Below are 27,171 nucleotides of genomic sequence, written 5' to 3' on the forward strand. Positions count from 1 at the left end.
TTTTTTCACATCAAGTTTAAGGTTTATGAATCAATGTTGTCATGGATTTCAACGTACAAACAATTGACAATCTAAATCTGTGTAAGAACATTTCATAAATGATGCCCCAGATTTAAAAAACTGACTATAAAATAAAGCAAAAGCAAAACTGCAATTTTACATGTTAAGGGAGAGTGTGCGACTGATATTTAACTAAATGTACAGTACAGATAGCCAGAGTAAGCATTTCTGATCGTACCCATGCCCTGTTATCTGGTACAATGGAAGGACCAATAGTATCAGCAAGTCGTGGCACGGCCTACCAGGCACAGTGCCATCGGCACGCTGATTTGATTCACATAGGTTATGGAAAGTTAAATCAGTGGAGGACTTACAGTGAGGCATTTCTTGATCCTCTCTAAGGTGATCAGAGATTAGCGGGTCGGAAAGGAGATATACCATGCAGGTTTGGGGGCTCGATTCCAATGTCAAATCAGTCAAATCAGGAAGTCTCCTGAGTTAAACTTATCTAAAAAATAAAAAAAAATAAAAGGTATTGACTCCCAAACCTGGTGCTGTGTGGAAATCAGGTTTTGGGCAGGGGTTAGAGGTCAGGTTTCACGGTGGAAGTCCCTCTTCCCGCCCGTCTTACTGACCAGCTTGACGTCCGTAACGATGATGTCATGACTCACCGCCTTGCACATGTCGTAAAGCGTCAACGCCGCCACCGTGACCGCCGTCAGTGCCTCCATCTCCACTCCGGTGCGGCCTGTGGTGTGGGCAGTCGCCGTGACAACGGCTGCGAGTCGGCTGGCGTCGAGGTTGAAGGTGACGGAGACATGGTCTAAAGGCAGCGGGTGGCAGAGCGGGATGAGGGCGCTAGTCTGCTTGGCGGCCATGATTCCCGCTAGTTGCGCTACGGCTAGCGCGTCGCCCTTAGCTAACTGGTTGTCACGGAGCAGGCGGAAAGTGGTGGGGCCCAGATGAACGGTAGCTGTGGCTGTGGCGCTTCGCCGTGTGGGAGACTTGCTGCCCACATCCACCATGGAGGCACGGCCTTGGGCATCAGTGTGTGTCAGTTGGGCGGTGGTGGGGTTGTCTGGCTTAGGGTAGTGAGAGGAATTTGCGTCCGCCCCAAAGTGCTCCTGTGTGGGTTGTTTGAGTTTGGCTTGGGGGACATCTCTGGAGGTTTGTCTGTGGCACAGCCTTATGCTATGCTGGCCTAGGAGGTGCCCTGTTTTGGCGCTTCTCAGTAGTGTGCAAAGGGAAGGAATCCCGGAGGTCCTTGTAGAGGAATTCTTTATTAACTTTGGACCCCTGGTAAGTGTGTACCTGAGGCAGTCTGTGTCATTGTGACTCAACACATTTGTGTGTGTGTCAGAACCAGCAGCTTTGGTTTGATAACTGGGGGTTGCCAGTAAGTCACCGATCCCATATTTGCTGCTGGGGGCTACACTAGAGGCACCGTCACCCCCGTAAAGGCTTCTTTTGACAATATGGGACCACTGAGGGATTCTTCCACACCGGTGGGTTCTCGAGCAGCTGCCATCAGGCTGCACTGTTGAAACAGTGTAGCCTGAAAGGCACGAAACATCCTTACTGTGTTGGCCACCCCCGCTTCTGGAGTGGTACTGTTGGAGGGCCATAGCTGAGGTGAGGACTCTAGGATGGGGGACATAGGAGAGGGGTGGGGAGGACCCCTGGCTGATTCTGGTCTTGGGCAGGGACAGAGGCCTTTTGGCTGTGGTGCCTGAGAGACAGGGAGGAAATTAAGATGAAGGTTTAGGAAGGCAACTCGAAAATATAGTCAAACAGCATTGTAATATGGTAATGCATTGTCATTATTGTAATTCAATCAGTGTTAGTGATTTTATTTTAAAAGTTACCACATGACTTAGAGGTCAAAAAGGCCTCTTATCCAAGCAGAAGATCAATGTTTCCCATGTTGCATGCCAGAAGAATACAACGTAGCTGAAAATACAACTCAGAGATGCACATCTCCACTTCTTTGACAACATGGGCAGCGCCATTGAGGGCTTTCACCATTTTTAAGTAGTTGAAGTGGGACATGCTAGTGAGTTAAGGATAACAGAATTCTATCCAGGTCACCAGGATGGTTTAGCCAATTAATTATACTCCTGAACATTCCATAACTGCAGGTGGCAGTAAATCACCTACCTTGGCTTTATACCTGTTCAGACTTTACACACTCCAGCACAATAAGTGGTGGCATGCACCTTTACCGTTCATTTACAAACTTCCAATTTACTCATAGAAGTAAAAAGAAATGATATGAGCTCTCTAGTACATTTCTATGGGTTCACTTTATCAAATTCAAATCAAAATGGACTGAGGGGACAAGATTAGGAGAGAGGGGGAAAGCGAGTGCGTGAGTGTTATGTACAGCCGCACCACCCACCTATTTATTTTTTTAAAGGAAGGCGAGATGAGTCAGGAGAGAGAGAAAATGAAAGAGGTAACAATTTCACCTTGTTTGAAATCTGAATCAGTGTGTGATCAAAACGTAACGTTATGACTAACTACGATTCCCTGAAGGAGGGAAAAGAGGTACAACATACTATGGGAAGTCGCACACTTGGTTGACGGAGCTAAAACCACGGCTGACAAGACCAAGGAAATCTGCGCCTCCCTGGAGGCCCCGCCGTCCACAGGTGATAAGCGAGAGGGTCGGATTAATTCCCTCAATTTAATTCCACTCTTCACCGTTTCCAGGAACGGTCGGTGCGGGGCCAAATAGGTGTTGTACCTTGTTTCCCTCCTTCAGGGAACAGTAGTTAGTCATAACATTACGTTCCCTTTCAGTCAGTCAACAACAGTACAACAAACTATGAGGAATAAAATCATGCCCCAAGCCGATCCCAACGGATATGAAATGAAACCATGGCAGACTACCCAGACTACCCCGCCAGATGCGGCAGTCCGGGTATTGCGCACACGGCATGCTGTCTAGTGAACTTCCATTGAGAGCATCTCGAACTGGCTGCATCACCACTTGGTATGGCAAGGTGCTACAGAAGGTGGTGTGAACGGCCCACTATATTAACTAGGGCTGAGCTCCCTGCCGTCCAGGACCTCTAACAGGCGGTGTCAGAGGAAGGCCCGGAAGATCCCAGCCACCCAAGCCATAGACTGTTCAGTCTGCTACAGCATGGCAAGCAGTACCGGAGAGCCAAGTCTGGGACAAAGTTTCCTGAGCAGTTTCTACCCCCAAGCCATAAGACTGCTGAATAGTTAATCAAAAGGCTACCTGGACTATTAGCATTTACCATCTTTTGCATTGACTCCCTCTTACTGGACTCTTCTCACGCACAGTGCATCGAGAAAGTATTCAGACCCCTTGACATTTTCCAATTTTTTATACATTACAGCCTTATTCTAAAATCGCTTAAATACTTTCCCCCCCCTCAATCTACACTCAGTACCCCATAATGACAAAGCGGAAAAAGTTTTTTCGAAAATGTTGCACTAAATAAAATGCTAAATTCATCAATACCTTATTTACATACACCACCGTTCAAAAGTTTGGGGTCACTTAGAAATGTCCTTTTTTTGTCCATTAAAATGACATAAAATTGATCAGAAATGCAGTGTAGACAATGTTGTAAATGACTATTGGAAACGGCAGATTTTTTTATGGAATATCTACATAGGCCCATTATCAGCAACCATCACTCCTGTGTTCCAATGGCAAGTTGTGTTAGCTAATTGAAGTGTATCATTTTAAAAGGCTATTTGATCATTAGAAAACCCTTTTGCAATTTGGTTAGCACAAACTGTTGTTCTGATTAAAGAAGCAATAAAACTGGCCTTCTTTAGACTAGTTGAGTATCTGGAGCATCAGCATTTGTGGGTTCGATTACAGGCTCAAAATGGCCAGAAACAAAGTACTTTCTTCTGAAACTCGTCAGTCTATTCTTTTTCTGAGAAATGAAAGCTATTCCATGTGAGAAATTGCCAAGAAACTGAAGATCTTGTACAACGCTGTGTACCACTCCCTTCACAGAACAGCGCAAAACTGTCTCTAACCATAATTCAAAGAGGAGTGGGAGGCCCCAGTGCACAACTGAGCAAGAGGACAAGTACATTAGAGTATCTAGTTTGAGAAACAAATGCCTCACGTCCTCAACTGGCAGCTTCATTAAATAGTACCCGCAAAGCACCAGTCTCAACGTCAACAGTGAAGAGGCGACTCCGGGATGCTGGCATTCTAGGCAGAGTTCCTCTGTCCAGTGTCTGTGCTCTTTTGCCCATCTTAATATTTTATTTTTATTGGCCAGTCTGAGATATGGCTTTTTCTTTGCAGCTCTGCCTATCGTTCGAGCGAAGGCCTCCTAAGCGTGTTCCAAGTCGAGAAAAACGATACATAAATCATGAGTATCTTTCAAAGAAACAGTATAACCGCATGATCTCGACCCCGAACCCGGATTTGCCATCATCGTCTTAGACGCCTTCTACTTGTTCCTGATTAGGAAACGTATGAGTACAAAAACAAACTTCAGCAAACAACGTCAACACAACGTCCAAATACATACAACATGGCGCCGACAGACATGGTCGGCCTGTTTCTAGCTCCTAGCAAACTTTTTTTGTGCGTAATTTCGTACAACTTTCTGAGAAAATAATGTATTATTACCTAGTCGGAAATAAACTTTTGGATATTAAATCAGTGGTTCTCCACCCTAAATTAGAGCAGAAATTCAACTTCCCTGTATTAGATCCTTTGTTTGAACTTCCCAAGGCAGTGCTATTCACCCCAGGGGCTGCCGGAAAAGATGCAGGAGTGGGGCCCTACTCAGACTCTGGCGGTGTGCATAACATTCACCGCTTCAGAGTATATTACTCGTTAGCGTTCAGTCCCTGGACAATAAAGTAGACGAGTTCAGGGTAAGGATCTCCTTCCAGGGAGACTAACATACTGTTTAATAGAATCATGGCTCTCTCCGGATATATTGTCCCCGTCCATTCCGCCAGCGGGGTTCTCTATCCATTGCGCGGACAGGAAGGCAGAAGTGTTTGTTTCTTCATTAACAACTCATTGTGTGATTGTGGTAACGTACAGGAACAAGTCCTTAACTCAAAACAGGAAGCTCCCGTGGTAAAGACTGTTCAATGTTGGTCTGACCAATCGAAATCTATGCTTCAAGATTGTTTTGGCCAAGCTGCGCCGCAACTTTTGAAGGACGAACCACTGTAGACTCCCAGCCAAACCCAAGGAGCTGGGGAGAAACACAAACCAAGAAATAGATAGGATTGATATACTTGAGCCACCCGAACTCGACTCACCAGCAACAGTATACAACTACAGTTATACACTTTTAGGACATACTGTAGTTGGATTTTTTTTCTACATTTAAAACCTCTACAGGATTGGTGGGTCACCCTCGGGACGGTTGAGCTAACGTAGGCTAATGCGATTAGCATGAGGTTGGAAGTAAGACATTTTTTCTCCTCAGGACATAGACATATCTGATATTGGCAGAAAGCTTAAATTATTTTTAATCTAACTGCACTGTCCAACATACAGTAGCTATTACAGTGAAAGAACACCATGCTATTGTTTGAGGAGAGTGCACAGTTATGAACTTATATTTATTTATAAACCAATTAGGCACATTTGGGCAGTCTTGATACAACATTTTGAACAGAAATGCAATGGTTCATTGAATCAGTCTAACACTTTGCACATACACTGCTAACTCTAAATTGCACCTGGGCTGGAATAATACATTATGGCCTTTCTATTGCATTTCAAAGATGGTACAAAAAAAAAAAAAAAAAAAAAAAAGTATTTTTTTCTTTGTTTTCTTTTTTACCAGATCTAATGTGTTATATTCTCCTACATTCATTTCACATTTCCACAAACTTCAAAGTGTTTCCTTTCAAATGGTATCAAGAATATGCATATCCTTGCTTCAGGTCCTGAGCTACAGGCAGTTTGATTTTGGTATGTCATTTTAAGCAAAAACATTTTTTTTAAAGGGTCAGATTCTTAAGAGGTTATTAAGGCTTTCTGTCACACACACACACACACAACCGGCTATAGTGCTTTGTCGCCACCTACTGGCAAACCATAGCACTGAATTCAGATTTGATCTTCAAATAGAACCAATCGGAGGAAATGGGTTTGGAAAAATCATCCTAATCTGAAGGCCCTTAGTAAATACATTCAAATAGCCTACTGGTAAGAAACAGACCAGTCAACTCCAGCACTAGGGCTGAGTCTAATTATAGCAATGCAATGTATAAGACACCTATCAGACAGATCTTGATAGTCCTGCATCCAATAGAATTCTGGGTTTAACGGTCCTCCGTGGCGGATCTTCCCTGGATGAAGGCTGATGCTTCGTCTGATGAGTCAAACTTGTGCCTGGCTCCTTTGAGTTTGATCTCAAGTGTAACAGGAATGAACACGATATCTGTTTGAACTCGTTGTTAACTCGTTAGGAATAGTCTGGGAAGAACATAATTGTAGATCCCTTCCATGTCACCGGTTTCTTCTCTCTCGCTGCTCAGAGAATATCCTCCTTCAACTAATAATTTAGCATGTTGACCCTCATTCTGTTCTCTTCTGGGCGGTGCCCTCAATCTCAAGTGACCTCTCAAACTGGCATTCCAGCATATTCGGGAACGCCCAAGATTGAAATATTACAGTGACACCTTCTGTTATGCAAATTATCAACATGGTCTTGTAAATTTTGCAATTCCTTCTGGATTTCGCCTGCTGGACATTTCGTTGTGACAGTGCCATTCTCCAATGATGCAACACGGTCCTCTGTTTTGCTAACGCGGGTGGTCGGTGTATTGATTTTCCCTTCCATTTCCTCCATCGTGGTCTTGATTTGTGGGCTTGCAAGTTGCAGTGTCTAGCATAGCTGGCCTATTTGGCCCTTAAGCAGCCTCCATTTTCTTGCTAAGCTTGGACAGTTGTGTCTTCAGTGAATCCTTGCGCACTGTGATTTGCAGCTATACTGGTTAGACATGTTATTTTTGGTTTTAACAAAATCTGCCTTTTACTTGTATGAGTACAACTATCCCCCAAAATGGGTCAATATCGTTGCAAAAATCGATTTACTGTTGTGTTCGACGTAGCTCCTCAACTACACAGCCATCCTCGCCGAGAGCGCACGTGAACTCATTGAGCAAGGCACTTATCCCTAGTTGCTCCAATAATGATAATGGCAGACCCTGGCCGTGACCCCACTCTCTACAGGTGTCTTGGGGAGTTAGAATATGCCAAAAAAACAAAACAGCAGGCCACAAATGTGCATGTGTCAGCATATGGTCTCACAAGGGGTCTGAGGATCTCATCTCGGTACCTAATGGCAGTCAGGCTACCTCTGGCGAGCACATGGAGGGCTGTGCGGCCCCACAAAGAAATGCCACCCCACACCATGACTGACCCACCGCCAAACCGGTCATGCTGGAGGATGTTGCAGGCAGCAGAACGTTCTCCACGGCATCTCCAGACTCTGTCACGTCTGTCACATGTGCTCATGTGCTCAGTGTGAACCTGCTTTCATCTGTGAAGAGCACAGGGCGCCAGTGGCGAATTTGCCAATCTTGGTGTTCTCTGGCAAATGCCAAACGTCCTGCACGGTGTTGGGCTGTAAGCACAACCCCCACCTGTGGACGTCGGGCCCTCATACCACCCTCATGGAGTCTGTTTCTGACTGTTTGAGCAGACACATGCACATTTGTGGCCTGCTGGAGGTCATTTTGCAGGGCTCTGGCAGTGCTCCTCCTTGCACAAAGGCGGAGGTAGCGGTCCTGCTGCTGGGTTGTTGCCCTCCTACGGCCTCCTCCACGTCTCCTGATGTACTGGCCTGTGCAAAAATATCTAACCTGTTTTTCACTTTCTCATTATAGGCCATTGTGTGTAGATTGATGAGGACGTTTAATTTGATCAATATTAAAATAAGGCTGTAACGTAACAAAATGTGGAAAAGGGAAGGGGTCTGAAGACTTTCCAAAATAACTTTGTAGAAATCTTTATTTAATGTAATATCTTATGTTGTTCTTGTATATTACTGTTCTGTACGTTTTATGTTGACCCCAGGAAGAGTAGCTGCTTTATGTGCAGTAGCTAATGGGTATCCTAATAAACTAAACTGGTGAGCTGTGACGCCATCCCAACCAGAACACTAAGAAATAGAATGAATAGAACAGGCGTCCCCTTTCAAGTCAATGATGGTAGAATGGGTGGACTGGCAACCATTGTGAGTGAATCCATGCCAGGAAGTAAATTAAGTATTATCTGTGCTTTGATTTGTTGACTCAACTGACATGACACAAAATACATTCCATTGCTTGAGTTAGCATCATCTGAATGAACATTTAACATAGCAATCTAGCATCAGTTGATAGATCATTCACAATTGCCATGGAAATTGTATCACAATACCAGGCAGCCATTGCAAGTGTACCAGTCAAATTGCCAGGGTTAGAGCTTCCATGCCTGTTCTATTTAAACACGCTTAACAAATTACCAGGGTTAGAGCTTCCATGCCTGTTCTATTTATATGCCAGAACATCCAGTTTAAACACGCTTAATTTGCTTTCCCGCCATGAGGTGGTTCAGCTTCGGTTGTACAATTCCCCCTTTCCCCCCCATTGCATACTTCAGATGCACTGTACTAAAACCCCCACAGCCTATGTGGTTATATTGGCATCTACAAGCTAGCACCTCTAACAACTCAACTAAAAATGAGATACACAGGCATGCTTTGAATTATTGTGTAAATCCTGTATTATCATGAATGGGAATCTTGGATGATGAGTTTCTAAAGATTCTGCCCAATGTGAACATCTCAATGGAGTGATCGGTAGGATATCACATCACAAGATACAACACACAGTCTTGGCGTAGTGAATCCATTCCCCCTCACACATGCTGCATTAAGTTGAAGCATGTGTGGAAAAGGAGACGGTAGTGAGCCTAGTCTCTGCAAAGCACTTACAAGCCTCTCTCTCCAGCAAGGGGTTGCCTTATGAATCATTGATAACTGAAGTTAATACAAGATCTCAGATCTAGGGATGTGACAAATGGAGAAAAACATTCTAACATTTAAACTGCAATTTTGTGGTTTTTCTTTAAAACGATAAGAATTCCTACAATTCCATGGGAAAGCAGCTGCACTGCTGCCAGCAACATTTTGGGTCTTACGGTGCGTTGCACCGTGTCACTACGTCACGCGTCATTAAGCATTGCACCTTTACTACCATTACTGTACCTCAATTCCAACTCGCAAAGTTAGCATTTCCTTCTCATTTAACTTCTCAAAGAATTGCCATACAGGACTTCGCTTCTGTCGCTTGCTTTTCCCGAGCATTTTTCCAACTGTTAACGACGATGATGTATTGGTGGAGAGTCCTTGACTCCTTGCACGTCGCTTCCCATTTCTGAGTGTCAAGATTCGATTCCATTAGGAATCTGCTTCTAAGAAACAGAATGGAGGACACTGATTAGTTGTCGTACTTCCAAAGACACAAACATTCACAGCGAGGTTAGGAGGGGGAGTGGCACAGTATAGGCAGGTCAGCCACCAAGCAGACAGAGTCAGAACAGTACGATATCGGAAATCAAAAGCTACGCGCGACGTACGCCTAGTTTCCTGAAACGAGTCAAATTTAGGTTAGATATTACTGCATGGTCGGAACTAGAAGCACAAGCATTTCGCTACACTCGCATTAACATCTGCTAACCATGTGACAAATAACATTTGATTTGTGACTCGTTTCAGGAAACTAGGCGTACGTCATGCGTCAGTACTTCACAGGAGAGCCATTTGAACGTAAAACTTTGTTATTTTTTTATCTAAATGCATTTTGCTGCAGAAATACCTTTTGGAACATGTGCAATTTCATGTGCCTTAATAATACACTTCTATGCCATCTGTAAATATGAATAAAAGAGTTAAATTACAAGCCTAGTTGGTTTTGCCACTGATGGATTCTGTTAAAATGTAACATGTTTCAAGTTAAACTGTAGTTTGTTTGTATCCTGTTTAGTGAATGATTACTGAGTATTAAATGGAGTTTAGGCCATTAAACTGTGTGCATGCTAATTTGGAAAGGTTGACCTAATCAGATGAGGAAATTGCCTACGATCAGACAGCAAGGTCAGGCCCACGACAAGAAAGGACCATGGACATTCCACAGGGGAGATATGGCAAACTCATTGGGGTCATAAAATGTATAGCTGTGGAGGTGACACCTAAAGGAGGGAAGAGTATAAGATGTGTTGTGAACTTTCTAAATGTACGCACTCAGCTGACGACATCCTTGGTATTAAACACTTGGAACTTCTCTTGAGCTTTTGGTCTCAATTCAACTTAATGTTGCGAGTTAGAATATCCTCACTAGGGTAGGGGGCAGCATTCGGAATTTTGGATGAAAAGCGTGCCCAAAGTAAACTGCCTGCTACTCAGGTCCAGAAGCTAGGATATGCCTATAATTGGTAGATTTGGATAGAAAACACTCTAAAGTTTCCAATACTGTTACAATAATGTCTGAGTATAACAGAACTGATATGGCAGGCAAAAACCTGAGGAAAATCCATCCAGGAAGTGCTATTATTTTGAAATGCCTGTTTTCCATTGAAAGCCTATCCACCATACAAAGACTTATGACCTAGTTCACGAGCCCTATGGCTTCGCCAACAAGTGGCCATTGTTTCAGGCTTTTACTCAGCACTTTCAATGAGAGGACAGTGGAAATTTCCAGACATGAGTCCAGCTCGTGACCGGGAGCAAGCCTTTCTCGTTTCTCCTTTTCTATTGACGAAGCTATTGTCTGGTTGAAATATGATCGATTATTTATGACAAAAAACAACCTGAAGATTGATTATAAACATCGTTTGACATGTTTCTACGAACCTTTATGGTACTTTTTTAGATTTTTCGTCTGTCTGTTGTGACTGCGCTTTGTTCCAATGGATTACTGAACAAAACAGAGGGACATTATCGAACAAAACAAACATTTATTGTGTAACATGGAGTCTTCGGAGTGCAACCATATGAAGATCATCAAAGGTAAGTGATACATTTTATCGCTATTTCTGACTTTTGTTACTCCTTCTTGGCTGCTAACTGTTTGTAATGATTTGTCTGCTGGGCACTGTTCTCAGATAATCGCATGGTTTGCTTTCGCCGTAAAGCCTTTTTGAAATCTGACACAGCGTTTGGATTAACAAGAAGTTTATCTTTAAGCTGGTGTATAACATTTGTATCTTTTATGTATGTTTATTATGAGAATTTCTGTTTGTTGAGTTTCACGCTCTGCAATTTCCCCGGATGTTGTTTGAGACAGTAGATTACTGAACAAAACGGAGGTTTTTGGATATAAAGAGGGACTTGATCAAACAAAACCAACATTTATTGGGTAACTGGGAGTTTTGTCAGTGTAACCATATGACCAAAGGTAAGTGATTAATTTTAGCGCTATTTCTGACTTTTGTTGCTGGTTTGCTGTTTGTAATGATTTGTCTGCTGGGCGCTGTTGAAATCTGACACCATGGTTGGATTAACAAGAAGTTCATCTTTAAAAATAAGTATAACACTTGTATGTTTATAATGAGTATTTCTGTTTTTGAATTTGGCGCTCTGCAATTTCACTGGATGTTGGCCAGGTGGGACGGTAGCGTCCCACACCCCTTAGAGAGGATATACAAGGTGCAATTTCAAAATTTCGTTGTGCATAGGGCTGTTGCGGTGACCGTATTACGACCACACCGGCGGTCACGACTCATGAAGGCAGTCAAATTCCACGTGATCGTTTAGTCAAATAATTAGGCTTCTCCAAGCTCTGATGCTGCTGATGGTCATTAGTAGCCTACCAAACTTGCTAACTGCCTGGTACTCAGCACTTTATTGTCCCTCTAATCACTCTGATGTCGATGCAAATGTGTTCGAAAATCAATCACTTCAGGCTATGCAATTGTGCAAGATAACAGTGATGGCCTCTACTGAAAAGAGGAGAATGAGCTTTTTATAGGCCTACTATATTTATTTCTCAACTTTCCTAATATTAAGCACATTGCTTATATTTAAAACAGGAGTATAGACTACCTGGCTGGCATGAAAATAAACTACCGGGAAAAGCGTCCTCGATTCGCATAGACGACAAGTATTTTTTCCCGCGCCCCTGTTTCGATACAGGTGCATGATAATGGTCCATTCTAAATCCCCAAAAAATTCACACATTATTTAGTATACATAACGACAATATTAAATCAAGAATAGTCTGATGGTTGATAATATTAGCCTATCACTTGTGTATTATATATTATCACTTGTGAATGATGCCTAGCATAAGAAACAATGCCTTTTTTTAAATCATGGTCACACACCTCATGTAGCCTAGCACTAAAGTGGCCAAATAACTTCTTAAAATTAAGCACATTAATCTGCTTTACAAGGGGTGTAGAGCCTAACTGGCATATATAAGCAGCACGAGTTTCAATTTTGGGGAAGACAATTTTCACCATAAAAATGCACCTTTATAATAAAAGTATTACATGCATAATTGCATTTGCGGTCACTTTTGATAATAGTGTTTTCCACTAATAGAACATTTGCGCTTATCGCCTACTACCATGTGCGCATTGCTACACATATAATGTGAAGAAATAGCCGTCAGCCACATTGCATACATTTTTTTTTGGTGCTAGTGGTTGTATTAATTTGAGATCTATCGCATCCCACAACTGTTCCAGACTATATTTGGAATATTTATTTCTCGCACAGAATAGGTCGACCTTTGTACTATGGGAGATAGTAGATTGACATAGGCTAGTGCTTTTGCTATTCGTTAGGCCTGCTCATCTTATTGGCTGACAAAAATGTGGACAGTTCTTCCAATATCTACCTCAGAATTGGATAAGGACACGCGCAGTTGCGTCCCCGATGGGTCTGTCTTCACTTGTAGCCTGTGAGAAATGCCTGATCACGTGATGGAGCGCAGCACTCAGGGAGAAGTGCACAACGGCCACTGGCCAAAAAAGCCATGGATTTTTTGGGGGGTGCATTATGGCCACACAAAGGGGATTCCGCCGTGAAATTCTAGTCATTATCAAGTGCTTGTCAAATTTTGAATGAGTGACTGATGGTGTGTGTACAGCCTGCGCACAAAAACAAAACAGGGCACATGCCTTTCAAGTAAGTGACTTTTTTCAAATCATCATTTAAGTCGCATCATGCAGCCTCACAATGTATTAAAAAACAAAACATGTAGAACTAAAGTTACATTAAATTAAGCATATCAGAATATATATTTTTGTTAACCGCTCAACACAGAATAGCAGCATGTGCGCACTCCCTCAAATCGTTTGGAGAAAATATCCTTTATTTTTTTTATTCAGCTTTGATCAATTGTATTTTTCATAATATAAAATACTGCCACGGAATTCTAAGCAAATCTTGCCTGCTAAATATACTAGTGTAGCCCACAGCCATGGCATAGACCCAGATCAGGACCTAACTTCAGGACAACTCAGAGTATGCTATTCTGTTCTTCTGAAATAAGACATTTTCTTCATATCATGCTTCTTTAGACCTGTCTAAAATAAATAATGGATTTATTTTGTAGTCTATATTACATTGATTTATTAGACTTTTTAAAATGTAGATGTTCCAAAGGTCAGCATCAGTGGCTTGTAGGCTGTGTTTGTTAATTAACAGTCAATTACCATGAAACCGACAGTTATTTGCTTGACAATCACCGGTTGACAAAATATCGTGACCGCCACAGCCCTACTTGTGCATCAGCAGAGCAACTGCGCCCCTCATGATGAGATCAGATGTTGTGTCACCTAGCCCTATCAAAGTTGCCTATCCCGGACCTAGGCTATCGGAAAGCAAGACGGAGCTATTAGGCTAGCATTTTGTTTATCTGATTCTTTCAGAGGGTAAGGGGTGAATGACAAATGCAGGACAGTTCTCATGAATAAAAGACAAGTTAATGTGACAGAGATGAATCACCCACTATTGGCGAGAAATTGAATAATTTTAGTAAATTTCTCTATTGTTCAAAAACCAATTATTATGGTGCCTTAAAGCCACCTTTGTCATGCTTACAACGAAGGTTGCAATCCCCCATCATGGAGACGCGCAGGTAGCTGCGTCTTCGACAAAAGTCGCCTGTCAGGAAGGCAGAGAAGGGTAGAACGTCCTCGTTTAACCTTCGCCTCCGGCCCCCTGGGACAGCCACCTCCTGGGCAATAACAATAAAAGACAAAAGAAACTGTGAGCAAACATCTTTAAGGAGGCTTACTTAGCCTGCATTTTCTGTGCTTCATGTCCAAATCATCTTAAAGTAGGCTCACTTTATTGAATTAGACAATCAATTTTCGAAACTTTAGGATGATTTGGGCAAAAAAATGCTAATATCAGGGATATTGACTTGAATTTTTGGCCCACAAATACTAAAAAGACAGCATTTGGAGTTGCAGGTAAACAAAACATGGTTGCCTAATGACTGCGTACAGGGTAAGGAAACCAACATGCAACTTTGTCCCTTTACTCAGGTCTGTTTCTTTTACCTTCAGTAAACCTGGCAGGTCAATTAAGAGCAGCATCTTATTTACAACGACAACCTGGCAAGTTGATGGTAGTATATTTTTCATAGGGGAGAAAATAACTGAAAATGCAGAGGTGTGTATGGAACAACATGGTCAAGGCACTATGTTCTTCATGTGGAAGCAAAGCAGCAATAATACAAAAATCAGGGATTCGGCATAGTCTCTCTGGTTGAATGTCTATGTTCTCCAGATGAGTCTGTCAAATGAAAACCTTGATTGCATAATTGCAAAGGAAACTAATGCAACTCATACTGAATACCAGTCTAAACATATTTTTCAAAAATGTGAAGGGTCATCAAATTTGTGATCAATTACAATAACTACATGGACAAATACATGGATACACAAATACTGGAATGGTTTTGCATCCAGTGTTCTTTCACTGACAAGACAATTGTATAGGGTACAATTGTAAAGCACTGTGCATTATTGTTAAACAATGAGACCCGAGGGGGTGAGGTATATTGGCTTTATACCATAAACCCCCAAGGTGCCTTATTGCTATTATAAACTGGTTACCATCATCATCATGTTTTTGTTGTCCAGCAGCCAAAGGCATAATCCTAGTCATGGTAGTCATATTAGTAACCCATGCTAGTTAATGCATCATTAGATGTCCCTTCTCTTAATTTCTAATGGATATTTTCTGTTGCATCAGCCTCATTGCTTTATATTATTATTATCATCAATGGTTTTATGAATTTTGGATCGGTCATCCCAGAACTGCCCCAGAATCTTTTTTAAACCATAGACATTTTTTTTAAAAATCGTCCCAGGGATGACAGGACACCCTTAATTCCGAGCCCTGGAGGGAATATTTTATAAAGACAAAAAGTATTTGGTTGTATTTTACAGGCTACCAAGGGTGGCCAACCATCCTCCAGGAGAGCCTTAAAAGGAGAGTTGTATTTTGAGACAGGCTTGAATATGCAAATTAGACAATAGACATAGTGTACATCTTTGTCATTCTCTATGGTAAAAAAAAAAAAATCATTTTATTTTGTAAAGTGGCATCTTTACAAAATGATGTAAAAATTGTGTTTCTTTTGGGACAATAGACTTGATCTTGTCCCACTCAGTCCGAAAGACAAGTGGCTAACAAAGTTAATGTCAATCCCTTTTAGTGAACATAGCTTGTTTGAGTTGGAGTTCCATGAGACTTCGTAAAGACTTGTGTTGATGCATCTGAACATTAGGAGTTTACTTCCTAAACTGGATTACATCAAGATCTGGGCTATGCAGACAAATCCAGACATTCTGGTATTGACTGAAACTTGGATCTCAGGGGACATTCTGGACTCTGTCAATATTGAGGGTTATCATGTGTTCAGAGCTGACATACAGGGTAGAGGTGGTGGAGTGGCAATTATTATACAAAATAATTTCTCTCATAGCTGAAATCCATTTCCCTCACCCAAAAATTTGAGCTATTATCTTTAAGCCATTGTCTGGAGAAACATGTATCCATAACTGTTATAGGGGTCTACCGTCCTCCCTTGACTAACCTTTGTGCACTTGAGTTAAAAAACAAGTTGTTTTACTAAATCAGAAGTTAGTCCTGGGTGACCTAAAACATGATTAGGAAATGCAGGCTTTAGACAATCTAAAACACATGTGTAATGATCTAAACCTAACCCAGCTGGTGACTAAGCCTACAAGTTCCAACCTTAGAGGTCCTTCAAAGTCAACTCTGATTGATCTTATATTAACAAAATATGTTTCTACTGGTGTCTTCACCCAAGGCAATAGTAGCCATTGCCCAGTTGCTTGTGTCAGAATACACAAATCTAAGCCTTTAATATCAAAATGTTTTTTTTTTGTTTGTTTTTGTTTTTACATTCTTTATTTTAGTAACCTTAATTGTATTTCAGCGTTCCATGAACCTGATTTAGCTTATGTAAATGTTATTATTATGTAACTGCTCTTTCAGATTGTAAATGGGAACCATACTAAATTCTGGGGGGGAAAAAAACTGTCAAAACCCTGAAGGGTTGTACTTCCTCCTCTCTGCCACAAAAAATTAACTCAGACACTGGCCTCATTATGGGAAAAAAAATCCATAATTGATACATTTAATCACCACTTTATTTCAGCCAGCTCTCTCTGAAATAACTTTTTTAACTAATCCTATTCACAATGATTGGGCTGGTAGCTGAGTTATTAAAAAGTTATTTACAGAAAAATAAGTCCTGAATGCATTGCTAGCAATAGACAAGAAATCCACAGGGGCCGACCAATTGGATCATTTTATTTAACATTATTATCAGGAAATATTCAAAAATTATGGAAATTAGCTCGTGCTGCCACATTGGAAGCGGGGACCGCAGTGATTTTAATCCTTATCACCCCATTTCAGGTCTTCCTTCTCAAGCGAAGATTCTCTGAGAAATATATTTTGAATGTAAACAAAAATCAGGGTTTAGGCCTTGGCATAGCACTATTACAGCAACCACATTAGTAGTTAATGATCTTGGCAATGCTTTAAACATTCAAATGAAATGTGCTGCTTTGTTTGAGGACCTGTCAAAAGCTTTTGATCATGCTAGTTTATTGAATAAGTTATCCACGATAGGCCTGAGTTTTGACACCTGTTCTTGGTTTCATTGTTATATTAGAGACAGAGGTTAAGTCTGAATTTCTTGAAGTGCACCACAGAGGTCGATTGTTGGACCTGTTCTCTTCACTATTTGTGACCGACTGCCTCGATCTTATGTAGCACAATTTGAAAGTGTTTTTTTTTTACATTGGATAAAATTAGAGAAGTAAGTAAGTAATGGGTAAGTAATTCTGCTTTGAAAGTTGATCAACCCCACTTTTGAGAAAATGGCCCTTGAAAATGTTGGTACACCTACTGGAGAGCTCTTTGTCTAAACCCATTCAGCATTAACCTTAGCCCTAACCATCTCTTTAAGGATTCACGTGAGGCCGAGTAGTTTCGTAAACAACCAAAGATTAAGACTAAAAGTGGTAACACTCCAGGTAAAAATACACTTTATCTAGTCCTTGGCATATATCCTAATCTGACTTTGGAACATGCCATGTTGTTTTTCACATTACCATCTCTGGTAAACACACACTTTATCAAATAAAAGCTAAGTTTGTCACATGCACACAATACAGAATGTGTAAACGGTACAGTGAAATTGTTACTTGCATAGTAGCAATATGAAAACAAAAAGTGTCAAGATAAAAATATTTTAGATGACGCTCACACTTGTTTAAATTGATGGGTCATGTGAAGGAAATGCTATAACCACCCCCCAGCCACATCTAGCTAAGTGGATGGGTCACTATTGTCTAGACATGTACACATGTTCATGAAATACAATAGATGGCCGTAATCACCCCCAGACACACATCCAGCAACTTGATGGGTCATGTAGTCATCTGGCGAAGTGGAGTCTTTTGTTTCTAGCTAGCTAAACAAAGAACCAACATAATCCCAAATCATACTATTGCCAAAACAAACATTGCCATAGCTGTAGTATGAATATGCAGGTAGCTAAAGCTAACCAAAAAGGTTCAATGTTAGCTAGCTATAACTAGCAATGCAAATGTTTTCTGATTCTAACAATATTACTACACAGATCATACACGTAACTTTAGCTGGAGAGTCAGCAAGCTAATGTTTGCTAGTTAGCTAAGAGTACACTTTAACTTGCAATGAAAACGTAGCTAGACTATTACCCGTACACAGTGCATTCGGGAAAGTATACAGACACCTTGACTTTTTCCACTTTGTTACGCTACTGCCTTATTCTAAAATTATTTACATCATTCCCCCCCCCCAATCTCCACACAATACCCGATAATGACAATTATGTTTGCAATTGTATACACATTTTTAAAAATACCACATTTACAGTTGAAGTCGGAAGTTCACGTGAACTAGTTTTAAATGACTCCAAGTGTTTCAACCACTTCACAAATTTCTTGTTAACTTCTTGTCAATAGGGGGTCGCTGTTTTCACTTTGGAAAAAATCGTGCCCAAATTAAACGGCCTCGTCCTCTGTTCTAGATCATACAATATGCATATTATTATTGCTATTGGATAGAAAACACTGTTTGAATTATATCTGTGAGTAAAACAGAACTCATTTGGCAGCAAACTTCCATACAGGAAGTGAAAAATCTGAAAACGAGGCTCTGTTTCAGGGCCTGCCTATTCAACTGGCTTTTATTTATCGATAGGTATGCACTTCATACGCCTTCCACTAGATGTCAACAGGCAGTGGAAGGTTGAATGGGGTGTCTAGCTTGATCTGAGGCCGAATAAGAGCTTTTGGAGTGACAGGTCCGGTATTTTCTTTGTCTTCGATGGCGCACGGGGGAGCTCGACATTGTCTTCTGAAAAGCGTTCGGTATACACAGCGAATATCTCCGGCTCTGATTTTATTTGATACATATGAGAAAAACATCATAAAGTAGGTTTTTTCAACCGAGTTTTATCAGTTTATTCAAAGTTTAATGGGACTTTTGGAATTTTCCGTTCTTTGCGCCAAGAGAGGATGGGAATGTTCGCGCCACAATGCTAGCCAAGGTTGCTAATTCGACAGAAGAAATGGACATTCTAAAACCAAACAACGATTTATTCTGGAAATAGGACTCCTTGTACAACATTCTGATGGAAGCTCAGCAAAAGTAAGAAAACATTTATGATGTTATTTCGTATTTCTGTGTAATATGTTGATGCCTATTCTCCACCGTCTTGGTGAGCGCTGTCTCACAATAACCCAAGCTGTATGTTGTGGTAAAGTTATTTTTTTAAATCTAACACAGCGGTTGCATTAAGAACCAGTGTATCTTTCATTTGCCATACAACAAGTATTTTTATGTAAAGTTTATGATGAGTTCTTTGGTCAGATTAGGTGAGTGTCCAAAATATCTCCGGACATTCTGGGGAAATGTTGCTACGTATTCACAATGTATAACCAGGATTTGTAGCTATAAATATGCACATTTTCGAACAAAACATAAATGTATTGTATAACATGATGTTATAAGACTGTCATCTGATGAAGTTGTCCAAAGGTTAGTGATGAATTTTATATCTATTGCTGGTTTTTGCGAAAGCTACCTTTGCGGTGAATAAATGCCTTTGTGTGTTTGGCTATTGTGGTAAGCTAATATAATTCTATATTGTGTTTTTCGGGAAAAAGGGGGAGGATTGCAACCCGAAGAACACCATCCCAACCGTGAAGCACGGGGGTGGCAGCATCATGTTGTGGGGGTGCTTTGCTGCAGGAGGGACTGGTGCACTTAAAATAGATGGCATCATAAGGCAAGAACATTTTGTGGATATATTGAAGCAACATCTCAAGACATCAGTCAGGAAGTTAAAAATTGGTCGCAAATGGGTCTTCCAAATGGACAATGACCCCAAGCAAACTTCCAAAGTTGTGGCAAAATGGCTTCAGGACAACAAAGTCAAGGTATTGGAGTGGTCATCACAAAGCCCTGACCTCAACCCTATAGAACATTTGTGGGCAGAACTGAAAAAGTGTGTGCGAGCAAGGAAGCCTACAAACCTGACTCAGTTACACCAGCTGTCAGAAACGCTTGACTCAAGTTGAAATTGTTTAACGCAATGCTACCAATTACTAATTGAGTGTATGTAAACTTCTGACCACTGGGAATGTGATGAAATAAATAAATGCTGAAATAAAATCACTATTATTCTGATATTTCACATTCATAAAATAAAGTGGTGATCCTAACTGACAGGTAATTTTTACTAGCATTAAATGTCAGGAATTGTTCAAAACTGAGTTTAAATGTCGTTGGCTAAGGTGTATGTAAACTTCCGACTTCAACTGTAAATAAGTATTCAGACTCTTTACTCAGTACTTTGTTGAAGCTCCATTGGCAGCGATTACATTACATCTTATTTTCAATGACGGCCTAGAAACGGTAGGTTAACTGCCTTGTTCAGGGGCAGAACGACAGATTTTTACCTTGTCAGCTCGGGGATTCAATCTTGCAACCTTACAGTTAACCTCTAACGCCTCACAAACCCGGATCCGGGATCCCCCCCATCAAAAAAGCTGACTAGCATAGCCTAGCCTAAAGCCACAGGGATATCATATAATAAAATGTTCATGAAATCACAAGTCCAAGACACCAAATGAAAGATACACATCTTGTGAATCCAGCCATCATTTCTGATTTTTAAAATGTTTTACAGGGAAGACACAATATGTAAATCTATTAGCTAACCACGTTAGCAAAAGACACCATTTTTTTACTCCATCAGTAGCTATCACAAATTCGACCAAATAAAGATATAAATAGCCACTAACCAAGAAACAACTTCATCAGATGACAGTCTGATAACATATTTATTGTATAGCATATGTTTTGTTAGAAAAATGTGCATATTTCAGGTATAAATCATAGTTTACCATTGCAGCCACCATCACAACTCTCACCAAAGCAACTAGAATAACTAGAGAGACCATCGTGTATTACCTAATTACTCATCATAAAACATTTCTTAAAAATACACAGCGTACAGCAAATGAAAGACACAGATCTTGTGAATCCAGCCAATATTTCTGATTTTCTAAGTGTTTTACAGCGAAAACACAATATAGCGTTATATTAGCTTACCACAATAGCAAACATCACAACAGCATTGATTCAAGGCAAAAATAGCGATAACGTATAAACCACCAAAATATTAATTTTTTCACTAACCTTCTCAGAATTCTTCAGATGACAGTCCTATAACATCATATTACACAATGCATATAGAGTTTGCTCGAAAATGTGCATATTTAGCGGCACAAATCGTGGTTATACAATGTGATTAGTGGCCAAAACTTCAAGCAATCTGTCCGGCGCCATCTTGGAGAGGCACCTATTCTAATCGAAAACTATTCATAAACTTGACTAAAAAATACAAGTTGGACAGCAAATGAAAGACAAATTAGTTCTTAATGCAATCGCTGTGTTACATTTTTAAAATTAACGTTACTTCAGCATACAGCGTGCGCTAAAGCGAGACCGCACCGAAATTTATGGCGGAATTATTATTTGACATTTGTCAACATAAATACGAATTAACAACATAAAGATTGCTTACTATTTGCCGAGCTTCCATCAGAATCTTGGGCAAGGTGTCCTTTCTCCAGAACAATCGTCTTTTGGTTGAAAGCTGTCCTCTTCTCATGTGGAAATAGCAGCTAACGATAGCCACCCACTGGAGAGGTGTCCAACTCGTGAAAGCGCATCACAAAGAAATCCAGGAAAATCGCAATAAACTGATATAAACTGCTATAAGTCGGTTTAAATTAACTACCTTATGATGTCTTTAACAACTATAACGAATAAAAACATGACCGGAGATACAGAACTGCTAAAACGAAAGCTTTGCAGGAGGCCATTGTGATGTCCCTGATGCGCCAGGCGCCCCGTTGAAACGAACGGTACTTCCGTTCCACGGTCTTATATAGGGCCCCAGATTGCGCAATCCACTCCATTCAAATTCTCCCCGCTTACTGACATCTAGAGGAAGGCGTATGCAGTGCATGTAGCCCGATGGCTTACATGGGGACTTATAAACTGACCTCAGAACAGGGACCTCGATTTCTGAAATCTCACTCCCTGACAGGAAATGTGCTGCAGAATGAGTTCTGTTTCACTCAGAGAAATAATTCAAACGGTTTTAGAAACTAGAGAGTGTTTTCTATCCAATAGTAATAATAATATGCATATTGTACGAGCAAGAATTGAGTACGAGGCAGTTTAATTTGGGAACGAATTTTTACAAAGTCGAAATGGCGCCCCCCTAGTGTCAAGAAGTTAACTAGTCCAACGCTCTAACCACCTGAATACATTGCACTCCACGAGGAGACTGCCTGTTACGCGAATGCAGTAAGGAGCCAAGGTAAGTTGATAGCTAGCATTAAACTTATCTTATAAAAAACTATCAATCATAATTACTAGTTAACTACACATGGTTGATGATATTACTAGTTTATCTAGCGTGTCCTGCGTTGCATATAATCAATGCGGTGCGTATTCGCGAAAAAGAACTGTCGTTGCTCCAATGTGTACCTAACCATAAACATCAATGCCTTTCTTAAAATCAATACACAAGTATATATTTTTAAACCTGCATATTTAGTTAATATTGCCTGCTAACATGACTCGTTGCGAACTGTGAAGACTATTTCTTCCTAACAAAGAGAGTCAACTTCGCAAAACGGGGGATGATTTAACAAAAGCGCATTTGCGAAAAAATCACAATCATTGCATGACTGTACCTAACCATAAACATCAATGCATTTCTTAAAATCAATACACAGAAGTATATATTTTTTAAACCTGCATATCTAGCTAAAAGAAATCCAGGTTAGCAGGCAATATTAACCAGGTGAAATTGTGTCACTTCTCTTGCGTTCATTGCACGCAGAGTCAGTGTATATGCAACAGTTTGGGCCGCCTAATTTGCCAGAATTTTACGTAATTATGACATAACATTGAAGGTTGTGCAATGTAACAGGAATATTTAGACTTAGGGATGCCACCCGTTAGATAAAATACGGACCGGTTCCGTATTTCACTGAAAGAATAAACGTCTTGTTTCCGGATTCGACCATATTAATGACCTAAGGCTCGTATTTCTGTGTTTTATTATGTTATAATTAAGTCCATGATTTGACTGAGCGGATGTAGGCACCAGCAGGCTCGCAAGCATTCATTCAAACAGCACTTTCGTGCGTTTTGCCAGCAGCTCTTCGCTGTGCTTCAAGCCTATCAACTCCCGAGATTAGGCTGGTGTAACCGATGTGAAATGGCTAGCTAGTTAGCGGGGTGCGCGCTAATAGCGTTTCAAACGTCACTCACTCTGTGGCTTGGAGTGGTTGTTCCCCTTGCTCTGCATGGGTAACGCTGCTTCGAGGGTGGCTGTTGTCGATGTGTTCCTGGTTCGAGCCCAGGTAGGGGCGAGGAGAGGGACGGAAGCTATACTGTTACACTGGCAATACTAAAGTGCCTATAAGAACATCCAATAGTCAAAGGTATATGAAATACAAATCGTATAGAGAAATAGTCCTATAATTCTAATAACAACTACAACTTCTTAACTGGGAATTAACTCATGTTAAAAGGAACCACCAGCTTTCATATGTTCTCATGTTCTGAGCAAGAAACTTAAACGTTAGCTTTTTTTACATGGCAAATATGGCACTTTTACTTTCTTCTCCAACACTTTGTTTTTGCATTATTTAAACCAAATTGAACATGTTTCATTATTTATTTGAAGCTAAATTGATGTATTATATTAGGTTAAAATAAGTGTTCATTCAGTATTGTTGTCATTATTACAAATACATTTATTTATATATATTTATTTTTAAAATCGGCTGATCAATCGGTATCGGCTTTTTTTGGTCCTCCAATAAATCGGTATCGGCGTTGAAAAATCATAATCGGTCGACCTCTAGTAATGAATATTCATTTCCTCCACACATCCCACAGCTGGTTGGACAGGAGGATGGTATAGTGCTGGTGGAAAGCTATGGCTGGCAACAACACCTGATTCCGTACTTCAGGTTGCTGCCACAGATCAAGCAGTACCAGCACTTCAGTTGAATATCATTTTTATAGCCTTGTATGAGGTTATTCTTATTATCTACACTTGGGAGGTCATGCAAGGTTGTAATATCTTATTTTTTGTCTATTTTCCTGTTTTACAGTGTCGATGCTCCTTCCTCCCATAGATGGTCTGCCTGTACAAGCACCACCTGGACTGAACACAACCTTATTGTATGGACGTTCAAACAATGGCTACATTGACGGGGGCCTGTTCAGGAAGTGGTTTCAACACTTCATTCAGCATGCAGTGAAGGAGCGCCCTCTCCTTCTCCTCTTCGATTGACACAAGAGCTACATGGACCCGGAGATGCTCACGGCGGCACTAAGGGTAGGGGTTATACTTCTTTGTCTTCCACACTGCACCCATGTCCTGCAGCTGCTGGACGTGGCATACTTTGGCCCTTGAAAGGCTGAGTTCTCCAAGGTAGCTGGAGACCTCAGTTATTTTAACCACTCCTACATTGTAAATAAATCAGAATTTGTCAGAGTATTCTGCTACCCGTACCAGCACTGCAAAGGCATGCGCTGTGGTGGAAGGGTTTAAGAAGCGTGGCCTCTTCCCTTTTGACCCTACCGGGTCCCACTACCGCCTCTCCTGGAACCAGCAGCACTGTGCCGTCCATCAGCACCTCCTCCCCAGCGACCACAGGAGGACCCTCAGCCCCTGCTCCAGTCCCTGCTCCAGTCCCAGTCCCAGAAAAGCACCCCCTAACAGAGGGGGGGGGGCTGATAGCGAAGGACCTGGGGCACATCCTTACTGTCCTGAAGTATCAGCTAGACCGATACAGAAGACTCCCCGTGGTCGCCACATGCCTCACTGGGGAAGAATACACGTGCCAGTGGCAGGAGAGGGGTGAGAAGGAGAGGGCAGAGGAGAAAGAGCATCGGGCAGCCCTCAGAATGGATGACGCCATCGCCTCTGCTGGACCTCCCGCTGGAACCACTCCTGACAGCTGCATCACCACTGCCAGTGCCTCCCAGTGTGTAACATGTAGGAGCCGCCGGAGGCCTCAGCTACAGAAGGCCACGTGCCTATTCTCCCGGCCACACCATCATCGGCCCCTCACCATTACAAACACCAGCTCCTCCAAGCCATTGTCGGCTGTTTCGTCCACCACCACCACGATACACACCACCCACAGTCTGTCACCACCAACATTCCCCAAAAATGACTTGTGTTTTATAAAACTGCAATGTTTTAACTTTTTTTTCTTTCTTTACATATCTACAGTCCACAGCACAAGCCCTCAAGGCATGTCCACTTCCTCCTAAACCTCTGCAGCTTCCTCCAGAGGTATTGATGTAAAAAAAAAAAAAAAAAAAAAAGGGGTTTCATTTAACATGCTCTAACAATACTTCCTCTCTTAACTGCAGCACAGATAAGAGAAAAGCTCCACCGGCCACCTCTGTCACGCCACCCATGGCAGCACTCTCAGGTACTTCATAATCTTTGTTTTTCCCTCTCTGTTATATCAACTACTCTTGTTGCTGTAGTACTTCTACATTTTGCAGAACCATATTAAATCAATTTGATGTATTTTTTTTTTTCCAAATTAAAGAAGACACCACCTGCTGTGCTCACTGCGGGGAGCGTGATCCACCTGCAAGCTCCCCGCAGGAGTGTACGTCCAAGGTTCCACTGCAGGAGTGTGCTGTGGCTTCTGCCAGTACCGGTTCCACAGCAGGAGTGTGCTGTAGCTTCTGCCAGTACCGGTTCCACTGCAGGAGTGTGCTGTGGGATCTAGCTGGATTTTTATTGTGATTTTTGTGACAATATAGGGATGGAGGCCAAGATTTAATTGTTTGTTTTCATATGAAATTTCTTTGTTTAAAAAAATAAATGACTCAAATATATATTTATTCAACGCATCTTGTGTAATTCTTCCTTTAATTCCAAGTGCATCTCTGCAACAAACTCCAACAGTGTTTAATTGTTTATGTCAATGCACATGACTGAAGTAGTATTTGTTTAAACTCATGTATATTTTAGTTTATAAACTGTTATCTACTTTCTCAAACCAAGATGAATATGTAAAACAAATATTCATTCTTAAACGCTGTTGAATATGACGATGTTAGCGTGGAACCCCGTATTTATGTAGAGTTTACAGAATATGAACATCTTAGCTCTTATTGCTGGACTTTGACTGTTGGAAATCACCTTCCCAGTCAGTCTATTGTGCGTAAACAAAGTTATGACTACGTCCGTCCTAGCGCGCTAATTAATGCCTTAATCGAAATTACGGATTGCCTCTCATCAGCTTGCCGTCCCCTAATGCCATAGTTTGTACATCTTAAATGTCATTAGAAACCACATGTTTAAGCAAGTCAGCCATGTTTTTTTAAGTCAGTAAATGTAGCTGAATGAACTGTTTTGCTGCCAGACAAGGCTGATAGCCAGATGTAGCAGTGCTAAGATGTTGGGACAGCTTTATGTAGGCACCGTTTGCACTATAATGGTGACAATTCATGTATTGTTTAGTGTAGTGGCATTGCTAGCATGCATCCCACGTTGTTGCTGTTACCCCACCAATATTTACATGCTAAAATCGCCACTGGTGAGTTTGACAGCTAGCAACAACATGCATTATAACTTAAGTAGTTTGAAATGTTGGTCAAGCCTTTCTTAATAGCCTGGGCAGCCGTTATAGGTGTACTTTCTTACCTGTGTCGTTACTGTGACAGCTGCAATTGAGTGTGCAAGAGTTACGAGTTCAAGTTCATTTTCCTCTTGCGTGTCACTGGAATAGAAGCGCAGTATTTTGGCTGTTGAGCTTGGCGCAAATAGTTTCATGTGCTGCGTTGACAGGGCCTTGACAACGTAATGGTTGCACAGTACAATGCGGCAGCACTTGTTGGCATGAAAAGCCATCGCATAAATTAAATGTAGCTATGGAAATCGATGTTTATCGTCCTAAAAGTATCAAAGGAAGACACTTCGCATCCAATAGTGATGGCGGAGGATCGCATAACGTCTTCAGAGTCACTGCAGCCA

At 41.3% G+C, this 27,171-nt stretch overlaps 1 protein-coding gene across 2 annotated transcripts; it reads right to left on the reverse strand.

Annotated features, from left to right (window-relative positions):
* LOC120023556 lies at positions 1-27,171 on the reverse strand. Of its 2 annotated transcripts, none has more exons than XM_038967587.1 (3): positions 26,842-27,171; positions 14,073-14,208; positions 1-1,729 (listed from the first exon to the last, which is right to left on the reverse strand). In XM_038967587.1, exons 1-3 carry the CDS (start codon positions 27,046-27,048, stop codon positions 591-593), a joined length of 1,482 nt encoding a protein of 493 aa, XP_038823515.1. In that variant the 5' UTR covers positions 27,049-27,171; the 3' UTR covers positions 1-590. The 2 variants fall into 2 exon arrangements, with proteins under 2 accessions (XP_038823515.1, XP_038823514.1); XM_038967586.1 differs by having other exon boundaries at positions 14,058-14,208.

The sequence above is a fragment of the Salvelinus namaycush genome, chromosome 28 (assembly GCF_016432855.1).
Source record: "Salvelinus namaycush isolate Seneca chromosome 28, SaNama_1.0, whole genome shotgun sequence".
Classification (NCBI taxonomy): Eukaryota; Metazoa; Chordata; class Actinopteri; order Salmoniformes; family Salmonidae; genus Salvelinus; species Salvelinus namaycush.

Bases quoted from the DNA above. Each gene is read 5' to 3' on its own strand.
- LOC120023556 (XM_038967586.1), bottom strand. From the start codon at position 27,048: ATGGCTTTTCATGCCAACAAGTGCTGCCGCATTGTACTGTGCAACCAT. The intron at 14,209-26,841 runs GTAAGAAAGTAC...GTTATTGCCCAG, and splicing joins CTGTCACAGTAACGACACAG to GAGGTGGCTGTCCCAGGGGG. The intron at 1,730-14,057 runs GTGGCTTTAAGG...CCTGTCTCTCAG, and splicing joins TCGTTGTAAGCATGACAAAG to GCACCACAGCCAAAAGGCCT.